This window comes from Thecamonas trahens (genome assembly GCF_000142905.1).
Source record: "Thecamonas trahens ATCC 50062 unplaced genomic scaffold supercont1.68, whole genome shotgun sequence".
NCBI classification, from domain to species: Eukaryota; order Apusomonadida; family Apusomonadidae; genus Thecamonas; species Thecamonas trahens.
In genome coordinates, this window is record NW_013657612.1 from 127,344 (window position 1) to 140,327 (window position 12,984).

At 61.7% G+C, this 12,984-nt stretch overlaps 5 protein-coding genes across 5 annotated transcripts; 3 read left to right on the plus strand and 2 right to left on the minus strand.

Annotated features, from left to right (window-relative positions):
• Nucleotides 1-144: 144 nt before the first annotated feature.
• Nucleotides 145-1,162, plus strand: AMSG_11055 (transmembrane emp24 domain-containing protein 9). The gene is made up of 2 exons (XM_013897573.1): nucleotides 145-283; nucleotides 537-1,162. The coding sequence occupies exons 1-2, from the start codon at nucleotides 176-178 to the stop codon at nucleotides 1,131-1,133; spliced, it is 705 nt and encodes a 234-aa protein (XP_013753027.1). The 5' UTR covers nucleotides 145-175; the 3' UTR covers nucleotides 1,134-1,162.
• Nucleotides 1,163-1,182: 20 nt separating this feature from the next.
• On the minus strand, nucleotides 1,183-2,880 carry AMSG_11056 (cation channel sperm-associated protein 4; the record flags this gene model as incomplete). The annotated part of the gene is made up of 1 exon (XM_013897574.1): nucleotides 1,183-2,880. The coding sequence occupies one exon, from the start codon at nucleotides 2,878-2,880 to the stop codon at nucleotides 1,183-1,185; it is 1,698 nt and encodes a 565-aa protein (XP_013753028.1).
• Nucleotides 2,881-3,252: 372 nt separating this feature from the next.
• AMSG_11057 (ATP-dependent RNA helicase DDX55) lies at nucleotides 3,253-5,564 on the plus strand (the record flags this gene model as incomplete). Its single annotated transcript, XM_013897575.1, has 2 exons — nucleotides 3,253-3,323; nucleotides 3,595-5,564. The coding sequence occupies 2 exons, from the start codon at nucleotides 3,253-3,255 to the stop codon at nucleotides 5,393-5,395; spliced, it is 1,872 nt and encodes a 623-aa protein (XP_013753029.1). The 3' UTR covers nucleotides 5,396-5,564.
• Nucleotides 5,371-6,006, minus strand: AMSG_11058 (uncharacterized protein; the record flags this gene model as incomplete). The annotated part of the gene is made up of 1 exon (XM_013897576.1): nucleotides 5,371-6,006. A coding segment is annotated over one exon (590 nt), but the record flags the coding sequence as incomplete, so codon positions are not given.
• Nucleotides 6,007-9,696: 3,690 nt separating this feature from the next.
• AMSG_11060 (uncharacterized protein) lies at nucleotides 9,697-10,653 on the plus strand (the record flags this gene model as incomplete). Its single annotated transcript, XM_013897577.1, has 1 exon — nucleotides 9,697-10,653. The coding sequence occupies one exon, from the start codon at nucleotides 9,697-9,699 to the stop codon at nucleotides 10,651-10,653; it is 957 nt and encodes a 318-aa protein (XP_013753031.1).
• Between the last annotated feature and the right edge of the window lie 2,331 nt (nucleotides 10,654-12,984).

A 12,984-nucleotide genomic window follows, 5' to 3' on the forward strand; every position in this document is an offset into this window, starting at 1 on the left:
AGTGGTAGTATATATATATATATATGTGTGTGTGTGTGTGTGTGTGTGTGTGTGTGTGTGTGTGTGTGTATGCGTGTGTGTATGTGTGGGTGTATGTGTGTGCTTGTGCGTGTATGTGTGGGGGGGTGGCGGCAGTGAGCAGACTCGACTCTGTTGACCAACACCGACACCGACCATGATGAGGGTGGCAGTAGTGGCTCTTGTCGTGGCTGCAGTGTGCATCAGCAGCTGCCATGGCATGTACTTTGTGCTTGGCAACACTGAAAAGTGCTTCCAGGAGGAGGTACGTGGACGGGGGGGAGGGGGAGGGGGAGGGGGAGGGGGGGCTCTGGGGGCGGGGAGGGTGTGAGGGGAGGGAGGGGAAGGGGTGTGGAGAGTATTGGCGAGGCAGGAAGCGGCAGTATGAGCAGAGGGTGTACTCATGGAATGCATGGTATGTGTATGTATGTGTGTATGTATGTGTGTATGTTTATACGTGTGGCTGTGGCTGTGGCTGTGGCTGTGGCTGTGGCTGGCTGGCGGCGGAGGAGGCGTAGGTGGAGAAGGACACGCTTGTGGTGGGACACTACAATGTGCGCAACCTGGATGATGCGCGGGCAAACTACGATGACGTGGCCAAGTATGGCCGCCAGCCGCCGCCGGGAGTGACAGGCATGGAGCTCGCCATCACTGTTTCTGTTCGCGATCCCTCGGGTCGCATTCTGTTTGCGCAAAAGGGCGACGAGTCGCATCGGTTTGCCTTTACCTCGCACGCCGATGGCGTCCACACAATATGCGTCCGCCCCACGACGACCGGCTCGTGGTTCTCAGGTGCCCGCAAGGTCCTTGTCGACTTTTCGCTTGATGTCGGCGAGATGGCCATGGACTTTAAGGAGATTGCGCGCGCCGAGCACTTTTCCGAGCTCGAGGGCTCGGTCTACAAGCTCCGTGCCATGATGCGCGACATTGCCGACTCGCAGGCGTATTTTCGCAAGCGCGAGCAGCGGTTCCGTGAGACGACAGCGTCGACCCACTCGCAGTCGCTCTTCTGGTCTGTTGTCCAGATCCTTGTCATGTTTGCCTCGACCTGCACGCAGATGTACTTTTTCAAGACCTCGTTTGCCTCGTCACGCCGGTTCTTCCTTGGCTGGTGAGATGCAATAAAACCGTGCAGCAAACGAGAGCAGGGCAGAGAAGAGTGCATCACGGGCGCCGGCGCCGGAGCTCGCCAGCGTGCTGCTGCTCCCGGATCTGGCGCGAGAGCACGTCGCGCTGCGGCACCACGGCTTCCAGTGGCTCCTCTGAGCGGTCGGTCTCGGTGGGGACAGGCGAGCCGAGACCAGCGCCAGCCATGCTGGTCGCTGCCGAGCCGGTCACTGTGTCATCGTCGTCCGACTCGTATTCGTCATCGTCGTCGCCGCCGTCTGGCCGGTGGAGCTCGTTGACGCCCGCCACCACCTCGGCGGCGGCGTGGAGCCGCGACCGAATCTCGACGTACTCGCTCATGTTCTGCTCCAGCGCAGCAACAAGGACGAGATAGTTCTCAAGCGTCGAGATTGGGAGCGACCGCAGCGAGTCCGGCGTCTCGAGCGGCATCTGTGCCCGCCATGTGGAGATGGGGACGTCGGGCGTGGGCACTAGCGGCAGCAGCGGCATGTTCTTCTCGCGCTTGCCGGAGCTCGGCCTGGCGGTGCTGCCGGCGGCAGCGGCGGCAGCGCCGGCCGCCCCGCCCATGATCGCGGCCGTCGCCGGCGTGATGAGGCTCCGTCGCTGCGCCCGCTTTGTCCGCTTCAGCTCGTTGTACGAGACAGAGAGGTTGGTGACGACGACGCCGACAAAGACGTTGGAGAGGACAAACGCACCGAGGATGATAAACGAGGCAAAGTAGAGGGCAGCAGGCACAAACATGCCCTTGTCCTCCAAATCAGAGAACATGCTCACCCATCCGTCCTGGGTCACAATGATGAAGAGCGAGAACAGCGCCTGATCGAGTGAGCCAAAGTGCTGCGGGGTGGCGTCGCCAAAGACCGTCACGCCCACAACGGCGAAGATAAAGGCCACAATCATGAGCAGGAGCAAGATGTTGAGCATGTCCGGGAGCGACTGCAGGATGGTCTGCACAATGATCTGCAGGCCCTGCAGCGCCGAAATCGACCGCAGCGACCGGAACGCCCGCACCACGCGGAGGATCCGGAGCACGCGCCCGGACGAGAGGAACGAGAGCGACGGGCCAAGAAGCGAGGCCGCGACAATGATGAGGTCAAAGATGTTCCAGCCCTGAAGCCAGAACCGCATGAACCCGTAGTACCACTTGAGCCCGATCTCCACCACAAAGATGATGAGAAAGACCGTGTCGAACGCCGAGAGCAAGCCGTCCATCCGTGACTGGATGGCGCGGTCGGTTTGCACGCCAATGAGAATGGAATTGAGGACAATGATAAACAGAATGCCGAGCCGGAAGGCCACCGACTCGACGAGCACGCCCACCAGGTCCTGCGAGACATACGAGTCCCAGGCCTCGGACGGATCAACGTCGACGACGTCGGCAAAGTTGATCTCGGGCTTACCCCCGTCGTCGCCGACCTGCGCCAGCCCGGGCCCGTCCATCCGCCCGCCACCCGCGCCGCCACGGACGCTCTCCTCAGCCTTGAGCTCGTCGAGCGTGATGCCTGCGCCAAAGACCCGTCGCGGCTCGCTCGGCGCCGACGGCAGCTCCTCGTCGGCCGCCGCCAGCACGCCTGGAATCTCAAACTCGGACGCAGTCAGCTCGACGTCTGTCGGATACGTCTGTCGCCGCCCGCGTTCGCCCATCTTCTCCTTCCCGCCACCGCGCCCGCCGCCTGCCGCCGCGCTCCCGGCCTCGCCGCGGAAGGTCGGCAAGGCGCCGACCGACTCGGCCATGACCGACCGCGTCAAGCCCAGCCTCGACCCGTTTCCAGCAGCCTCGCTCCTGCTGCTGCTCATACTCGTTCAGTTCGAGGGGAGGGCGTCAGAGAGCGGTGTGTCTGTTGCTTGCGGGAGGTGGGGTGGGGTGGGGTGGGTGTCGGGGCTGGGGCTGGGGGGTGGGGGGTGCTATGCCCGGCAGTTCGACCTGGCGTGGCCTTGATAAAGGCAAACTTGGCCTTGATGAGGGTGATGCAGGTCTCCTTGCCGAGAGTCAGCCTCCGCAACGCATCCATTGTCGCTCCATGACCACAGCTGGGTACACGATCTCGGCTTCTATCTCTCTCCTAGCAGCGAGTGCGACACTGCTCTCTCTCCCGCTCCCCCATCATGACCACGTTTCTGGCCGAGGCGAATGCCGGGCGATGGGAAGAGCTTTCCCCAGGACTTGATCCACGCATGTACGCTCCCGTCCTCCCCTCCTCTAACCGCGTCAGTCCCGTGTCGATGCTTGTTTGTGCGTGTGTGTGTATATGTGTGTGTGTGTGTGTGTGTGTGTGCGTTTGTGTGAGTACCGGTGGATGGAGGACGTAGTGGGCGTGGGTGGCGCATTGGTGTGGGGTGGACCAAGGATGATCCTGGCCGCATTCAATCCATCCCTCCACCTCCACCCTCTCCATACACTCACGGTCTCCCCCCCTCCTCCATTCACCCTCCATTCACCCTCCGCAGTATGGAGACGCTTCGAACTGAGATCAAGTTCCCGACAATGACGCCTGTGCAGGCGGCGACTATTCCACTGCTGCTGTCCAACAAGGATGTGGTGGTTCAGGCACAGACTGGCTCGGGCAAGACGCTGGCCTTTGTGCTCCCTGCGCTGACGCTGCTGGCGAGGGAAGCGAGCTCGCTGCTCGATCATCATGTGGGAGTGGTTATTCTGGCACCAACGCGCGAGCTGGCCAAGCAGATCCACAGGGTGGCCGTGCCGTTTGTCGCCGCACTGGAGATGAAGATGGACCTACTCTGCGGCGGGACGCCTGTGGCCAATGATCTGACTCGACTCGAGGCCGAGGGGGCCAATGTCATTGTTGCCACGCCCGGGCGGATGCTCGATGTGATGGAGCAGGGCGGCGGCGGGCTGTCGTTCCGCGGCCTGGAGGTCCTCGTTCTCGACGAGGCCGACATGCTGCTGGACCTGGGCTTTGAGGCGACGCTGGTGGCCATCATCGGCAAGCTGCCGCGCCAGCGGCGGACAGGCCTCTTCTCGGCGACGCAGACGTCGGCGCTCAAGGATCTGACCGCGGCCGGGCTTCGTAATCCGGTGGCGGTCAATGTGGCGGTGAGGTCCAGGGCCAGTGCGTCGGGCGAGAGCTCGCAGTCGACGCCGACCACGCTCTCGAACATGTTTGCGGTTGTGCCGGACTCGTACTCCAAAACTGCGCTGCTGCTTGCGCTGCTGCAGCGGCTGGCAGCAGAGACGGAGGAGCACCACAAGATCATTGTCTACTTTCTCACCTGCGCCCAGGTCGAGTACTTCTCAGAGGTGCTTGTCGCTGCCGCGCCAGCGCTGTACAGCCGTTCTGCTTCCGGCAGCCTCCCGCTCTTTGCGCTTTCGGGCAAGCTGGTCCAGAAGCGGCGGTCGGCAACGATGCAGGCGTTCCGCAAGGCTGACGCCGGTGTTTTGTTTGCGACCGACATTGCTGCACGCGGACTCGACATTCCGGACGTCTCGTGGATTGTGCAGTACGATCCGCCCAAGGACGCCGACGTCTTTGTCCACCGGGTGGGGCGGACAGCGCGGCTTGGGCGCTCTGGCTCGGCGCTGCTGCTACTGCGCGAGGCCGAGCGTGGATACGCCGAGTTTGTGCAAATGCGCGGCTCACCGCTTGTCGAGTTTGCGACTGCACGGCCTGAGCTGGCGGCGAATGTGGCCAGCGATGTGCAGGAGGCGAATCCGCCGGCATGGAAGGTGCTGCAGGAGGCCGGACGTGCCGATAGGGCGGTGTACGAGGCGTCGCGCAAGGCTTATGTTTCATTTGTGCGCGGGTACAACGCGCACGTGTTCAACTTCTATTTTGACGCCAAAAAGCTCGACATGCTCCAGCTTGCGGCGTCGATGGGCCTTGTCCATCTGCCGTCAATGCCCGAACTCCGCTCGCTGGAAACGCGCAACTTTACGCTTCCCTGCGGATACAGCCCGATCGGCGACATTGCCCCCGAAGACGTGGCGTACGCGAATCGCAAGCGGGAGGTGGCGCGGCTTGCTCGGCGTGAGAAGGAACAGGCCAAGCTGGAGGCACGGAAGGCCAAGCGGAAGGCGGCACGAGCACGGCGGGTGGCCAATGTGCCCTGGTCCAAAAACAAGGCCAAGAAGGAGGCCAAGGCGACACGCAAGCGCAAGCGGCACGGCGAGTCGACGGACAAGGCGGCGGTGGACTGGACCTCGCTTAACGAGCAAGCCCGGCTGCTGAAGCGGTTCAAGGCCGGCGACATTGACCGGGTGGCGTTTGAGGCGGCGATGGCCAAGTTTTAGTGCGGGGTGGGCGTGGGCGTGCTACGCCGCGCTCTCGCCCGCGGTGGCGATGTCGGCCAGCGCGCGGTGCTTGACGTACTGGCCGGCCGAGGCGGCCCACTCGGGCGGCAGCTGGGCGCCGGCTTCGGCGGCGGCGGCCCAGGCGACCATAAACGGCAGCATGGCGTCACTGAACTCGGACGAGGCCTCGCGAGGGAGGAGAGACGGCAGATTGTCGATGGTGACAATGTCAACACCGCGAGCCTCGCTCCCAACGTGGGTCATGGGTGCGTCAAAGGTGGTGTTGACGTTGGCAAACGGAATCGGGTTGTGCGGGTTCGTTGTGTCGCACGACACGTCGCACACCACCGAGAGGCGCGGGGCGGCTGCAGACTCGATCATGTCGAGGGTGACAAACGGCGGGATGGGCTTGGAAAGGTAGATGCAGTTGACAAAGACGTCGACATCGACGATGGCGTCAAACGGGCCGCCGCCGGCCGTCTCGGCCATGTCCCACTTGAGGAGGTCGTCGCCGGTGATGCCAGCGGCCTCGCAGAGCGCCACGGCGCCTGAGCCGGCGCGGCCGAGTGCGCCCATGACCATGATCTTGGGCGGCGCAGCACCAGCAGCAATGGCATCCGCCACGGCAGCCGCCACGGCAGCAACCAGTGCGTCCTTGGATGAGTACGCCTCCTGCGGACCGAGGACAGCGCCGGTCGCCTTGGCGGCCCAGCCGAGGATGGCGAGGCCGGCACCAGCAAAGCCAGCCATAAAGCCAAAGGCAGCGACGCGGCGGCCAGAGTCAGGATGAACAACATACTCCAGATCAAGGAGGCGAGCGCGTGCGCCAGGCTCGGGCGCGGAAGCCAGGAGCTTATCGGTCTCGGCGTGCAGCGGGCCGAAGCGGGTGAGAAAGTCAGCCCAGCCGGCCTGGCCCTTGTAGGCGTGGCCAAACATGACATGGGTGTGGCGCAGGTCCGAGCCATCCTCCGGAAGCTCCTTGAGAGCACACACCACAGCAGTATCGTCAGCATCAACCCATGTGCCTGCAGGCACCAGCTGAGCACCGACAGCCGCATACTCGTCATCGGCAAAGGCACGGGTCGTCGACGACTCGACGGTCACCGACACGCCCGCAGCCACAAGGCTCGCAGCCGTCTCGGGCGTGAGGAAAGCACGGCGTTCACCATCCTTGATCTCGTCGCGGAGCCAGACGTGCATGGTTGCAGCGAGTTGTTTGTGAGGGGAAGTGGGAAGTGGGGGGAGGGTGTGGAGAAGGCAGAGGTGACTTGGTTTTGGTGCGTGCGGGTCGTTCGTCGAAGGGCTCCGTTTGGTGGCTCAGGATGACGGCCAAACCTCGATCTGGGACGGCGCATACTCTGCCGCGTTGTCGTGGGCAGTAATGAACGAGTGGGCGGCGGCAAGGTCGGCGATCTGGCACGGTGCGGCTTCGATGGCGGTCATGAGCCGTTGCCAGGCGGTGGCAGGTAGCAGCCGCAACCACTCGAGGCGGGCTGGGACGATGACGATCACGGCAAAGTTGTGAAAGGGCAGTAGCGAAGCTGAACAGGTACGTGCCGTGTCGAGCGCGGCCTCGAGGCGAGTGACTGCCGCCGGGGTGCTGATGACAACGGCTTGGTCAGTAGCTTGAGGTGGAGGAGCGGAGCCGATCGAGACGAGGCGGCGGCCTCCGTCGACAGCTTCGATCTGCGCAGCTAGATCAGCTAGCGCCTCGGGCTCCCCGGCAGTCTCAGCAATGATGATGGGCGTGTGCATGTGGTCGGGGTGCACAAAGAGTCCGAGGCCGTCGTGATCGTGAACGGCATCGGGCAGGTCGTCTGCGGCCGAGTACGCGGTGTTGAAGGCTGAGAACGACGAAGCACTAGCACGACTTGCCTTCCGCCAGAGCGCATTGCGGAGGGCAGCGAGTATGTCAGCGGTGGCAGGATCTCCTGAGCTTGCGCAAGCTGTTCCGATGAGCATGTCGCCGCGGACGCGGACCTGGTCGCGGGTGGCGGCAAAGTACCAGGCCAGCTCGGCGGCGGCCGGTGAGCCACCCGGCGCGTCGAGAGCCTTCTCCGATCGCGCGTCGGTAGTGAAGCAGAGCGCGTCAGCAAAGTTATCAGCGGCATCGGCGCCGAGGATGTCCCTTGCCGAACCGCGGAACGACATGGTGCGGACCCGCGGCTCGCCGGATGGCGATACTGTAGCGAGCGGGACGAAGCGGGCCATCGGCCCGACGACTGGCATCAGTAGCAGTGGTGAGTAAGCGGAAGGGGAGAGGAAGATCGTGCTCCGGTTCGCTGTGTGGGAAAGGCGAGTCGTACCGCGCATGTTGGCCGCAAAGATCCGCGCGAGCGTCGCTGGGTTCATTGCCTTGTGGACAGAGAGCAGTGGAGGCAGGTGTGTGCAGGCGGGCTAGTTGGGCTGGAAATGGAAGGGTATGTCAGCCACAGGCTGGCAGGGGAGTCAGTGGAGTAGAGGAGGGAGAGTGATGATAGCAGTCGGCGGTGAGGGGAGGGGGGGGGGGGGGCAGATGGTGTCTACGGGTTAACCCTTAGCGGTGCGGTCGTTCGGACGCGTTGTCGCGCGTCTCAAAGTGAACAACTCGATGATGCCCGACTTCCAGGTCACCGACCGACGCTGCGCGACGCCTGCTTGGCCTGCGGCTTGAGATGAGAGGCGTGCCCGCACGTGACGGCGGTGACGGACGCATGGAAGCATGGGCGAGGGGCACGAGGTGCCGTACGGTGCCGATCCGGAGGAACGGTGGGCGCGGACGGTGCGGAGCTTGTTGTTGACGACCCGGACGACCGGGAAGGAGAGCATGACAGAGTTGACCACAGCGGCCGGGCGGGAGAGTGCGAGGACGTCTTGCGAAGGACGAGCTTTCCGGTCGGCGTGGCTGCGCAAGTGGTGGCACGCCATCTTGTACTGGATGCTGGATGTCGCGCTCATCAACGCGTACGCGCTCTACGCTGACGCGAGCTCACGCCCTGCCATGACTCGCGTGGCTTTTCTCTACGACATCATCGACGCCCTCGCTCCAGCACCGACGGCGCCAGCTCCGCGCTGTCGCGCAAGCGGAAGCGTCCCTCTGCAGCGGCTGCTCATCATCACCACCTTCCACAACAAGCCGCTCTGCGATGCGACTGCCTCGCCTGCCGGAAGCTTCACGGTAAGCGATCGCGGCCGCGGAGTTTTGCGCCGCGTGCGGCGTCCATCTCTGCATCGCCGACTGTTCTCTGTTGCAGCCCACCAGTGGCCACAACAGCCATTAACACATTGTACTACTCTTTTACCGCGATTGATGGACGTTGCGACGTCTGTGGAGCGTCGCGGAGCGCGGCTTGTGCGATGAACAAATTTGTCCATTCCGTACCGTAAAGGGTTAAGCGCGCGAACGAGCGTAGTAGCCTGCACGATGGAGACAGCAGTGGGTAGAGATTGATGAGTAGAGATAGAGTGTGTGTAGAGGGAAGGAGGGGGGAGAGAGGGAGAGAGAGAGAAAGAGAGAGAGAGAGAGATCGCGGCAGACGTACCCAGGCCGGCGCAGATGGCGAGGAAGCCGAAGATCTAAAGATACAGAGAGAGAGAGCGGAAGATTTGACATCGCAGGACACATCCGAGTGAGTAGGGGTAGGAATTGCGCGGTAGAGGGTGATGGATATGCGCGCGCGTGTGTGTGTGTGTGTGCGTGCGCAGCAGGAGGATGCGGTGTGTGGGCCAGCGGTCGCACGTGACGAAAAATCGAAGTGCGGCGGCCGGAAGCAGGGAGTGAACGGCGCGTGTATGTGTGGGGAGGGTGTGGATGGGAGAGGGTGTGGAGGAGATTGGATGGTGTTGCAGTGGCTATGGGGGTGGCATGGGGTGTACGGAGGGGCTTGTCCGGTTGTCGGGGAAGTGCACAGGGTGGAGCATGGTGGTGGTGGCGGGACGGCAGGGATGGGCAGGTGACAAGAGTCACACGGGCGAAGGGTACAGGCAAGGGGAGAAGGCAGGCAGGGACAGCAGGAAAAGAAGCGATGACATACCAGGCCAAGGATGAGGCAGATGGTGTCACCGGCGTCCCAGGCGTCAGCAGGCTGTGCGAAGGCAAGGACAACCGCAACGAGCAGCGCAAAGTAGACAAAGTTCATCGTTGGCAAACGACAAGTGTGGCTTGATAAGATTGTCAGCAGCTGGGGCGGGGCAAGGGGGAGGCGGCTTGTCAGGTGGGCGGTGGCGATGGGGACTGGGATGGGCGGACACGAGGGTTATGGGGAGTATACTTGACTCGGTGGTCCGGGCAAGTGACTTGTGCGTGGAACCAGGTGGGAAGTATGGCTGCAGAAGAGTTTTCGCTGCCGTATGTGGACACTGAGCTGGAGGCCGGGGCGGGGGTGGTGGATGCCGAGCTGGCAGCCGAGTATGCGGCGGTGCCGTATGATGCACAGGCGTACGCGGCAGCACTGCCTCCACTGCCAGCATGCATGGAGAACGGCGGCGGAGGTGCGGTGGCGCTTGAGCCGCGGCTGGACTTGTCGCGGTACTCGGTGCCGGAGCCGGCGACGGCCGAGGAGGTCGGGCCGGCCGTGGGAAACGCGGCGGCGGTGCTGGAGATTGCCGGGGCGCGGCTGATGAACGCCGAGCTGGGCAAAGAGCACGCGGTGGGCGAGTGGAAGGCGGCGGTGGAGCAGAAAGAGGCGTTGATTGATGCCATGACGGCGGCACTGAAGCGAGTGGAGGAGGAGGACGAGAAGGTGAACCGGGCGCGGGCCGAGGCGCAGCTGGCCAAGGCCGGCAAGATCCGCGGGCTGGAGAGCGAGTATCAACAGCTGGTGATGAAGAACGCCGCCATTGCTGAAGCCGTGGACAACCTTCGCGAGCGAATGGTGGGTGTGGCGCCCAAGTTCAAGACACTGTATGTGTTCGAGTCGCCGGTGGCCACTCTGGTGGAGATCAAGCGGACGGACGCACCAGCACATGTCACCGACAAGGGCCTCATCTACCATTGGGTGGTCATCGGTGGAGCGCAGGCCGGCGAGGCTGGACCCGGGCCGGTCTCCGCGCCGCAGCAGGTAGTCAAGATGACGTTCGAGGCCATGCCGTCGGCGACGTCGCGAACGTTTGGCGAAGCGTTTCTGGAAATGGCCAGCGACTTTAGCAGCGCACACCTGCGTTTCCGGGTCGCCGGCGCCCAGACGATCGACCTTGTCGCGCGGCAGGGGCTCGACGATCTGTCGTCGATGATTGTGGCTGCGTGGCTCTCGCAAATGCCCTGGCCGGCAAGCGAGTGAGAGCACCGTAAAGGGTTGACACAGGCAGAGAGGAAAGCATCCTCGCCCTCTCTGCCTTCCCATAATCCGCCTCCCACGCCTTGAGCAGAGCAGTGGTCGGTTGTCGTCGGTGCACAAGGCCGAGCCAACTACTTCCACCAGCTCAAATGATGGCTCTGATCCCGTGCCGATAACGCGCGGCGGCACATTCGTCACCGTCGTCGTCGGCTGACCGAGCAATGGCTGGCCGTCACTCGACGACTCGCACCAAGCCTCGGCCTCGGCCACAGCAGCAGCGCCAGCCCGCCGCGGGGGGTCAGCAGCATCGAGGGGCCAACAACTTGGGCCTCAGGTGGCAGAACTCGGATTCTGGAATACTGCAGCTGTGGATTGGAGACTGTACAAGGGGGTAGTGTGTGTATATAGTAGAGTGGTAGTGAAATAAGATTGGCCATATCTTGCAATGAGGTTGGTGGGGTCGTGTGCGGGGTCGGGCGGTCGAGGGCTTGCTCAACCGCCTAGGCAAAACAAGCCGACGCGGAAATGAGCCGAGGTCGATGGGTATCGATGACAGCGATATTGGTACTGGTGATAGTGTGAGATGTATGATGACCTTGGGTGTGGTCGCGGGTTGTGTAGCTGGTAGTGGGAATGAGCTAGGTGGTGATGAAGGTGGGCCTGATCGGGCGAGCGGGCGGCGGCTGGCGGCTGATGGTCGGCGAGGCGGGGGCGGCAAAGGGGGCTGGGTCGAGGCTGGGTGGATCGAGATTGCTGTTGGTTGGTGGATAAGCAGTATGGCATATGATGGTTGAGGGTTGTGGGTGTCAAGGTCGGGGGAGAGGATGGGGGTGAGGTAGAGCGAGGAGAGGAGGAGGAGGAGGAGGAAGAGGAAGCGGGGTGCGCGATGGGATGGTGGTAAGGATGCCCAAGGCATGTGGGTGGGCTTGTGGCTGGAATGATTGTTATATTGGTGGAGTAGGAGGTGAGGGTCGTGGTTTGTGGTGACGGGTGGTAATGAGTATGGTAGGGGGGGATGAGGGGGGTCGTGACGTGGGTGACGGGACGGGCGAAGGGGTGGTGGGTATGGCGATTGGGCTTGAGCATTAATGAAGGTGATTATGATACGGCTGATGGGTGTGTGTGGGGTGTGGGCGATAGGGGCGGCGGGTACTTGGCCGGCAGAGGGAAGGCGGCGGACGTTAATTGAGTTGAACGTTGAATTAATTGAAGAAAAGCCGGAACCAGCATCAAACGAGGCAATGACGTCCACAACAACAGCCAGAGGTCAAACATGACATTCACAGCACACACATGAGAAAGTCAAGAGGGACTGAGTAAAGCTGTCAGGCAATAGGATGGACTCGGGTGACGTTGAGGTCGTTGAGGCAGGGCGCGGTTGATCGATCAGATCTGCAGATCAACCATGACCACGACACAACAAGGTCAACACAAAATACATTGCATGCACAACTATCGATCATGCCCAACTACACCAAAGTTGAGAATCGATAGTGTAGTGAGCAAGGCCCGATGGTGGATGTGGAAGTCAAAATCGAAGAAAACAGGAGAATCAAGAACAATTGAAGCACGACGAATAATGATACAAAGCAACAACACGAGCGAAAGGAATGATGAATGGTGATGCATGTCAATTGTGGTCAAGCATCGAAAGCAACAGCGACCAAAGCAGAACATGAAAGCAAACAATAGCAACAACAAAGCATGTGGAAACATGAACGGCAAAGAACAAGGAACATGGATAGCCACCAACAAGAGAAACAGAAAGAATGGAATGATCAAAAAACAATAATCAATGACAATCAATTGAACATCAAACCAATCGAACGAGTGACAAGTGGCGAATCATGTAATTGTTGAATAACATTCATGTCACACACCAACCCGCACATGCGCCTCGGCCGAACGAGTGACACGGGCAAGTGTCAATGGGGGGATCGAGATTGTAAATCACCATCAAAGACTCAATTGACGCCCGTGCACAGCCATGCGCATAGTGGGGTGGTGGATGAGTATGGTGAGGTGGGTGCGAATGTGGATATGGGTCATGGATGGGATGCGAAGGGGTGGCAAGAGGGCAGTGAGTGGCAAGTGGAGTGAGTGGTGATCGGTGGGGAGAAATGGAGTGGGGCTAGGGTTGATGAGGCATCAGCTAGGGTTGACGAGGCATCAGCTAGAGTTAGGGTTAGGGTTAGGGTTAGGGTTAGGGTTAGGGTTAGGGTTAGGGTTAGGGTTAGGGTTAGGGTTAGGGTTAGGGTTAGGGTTAGGGTTAGGGTTAGGGTTAGGGTTAGGGTTAGGGTTAGGGTTAGGTTCCATTTAGGGTTAGGGTTAGGG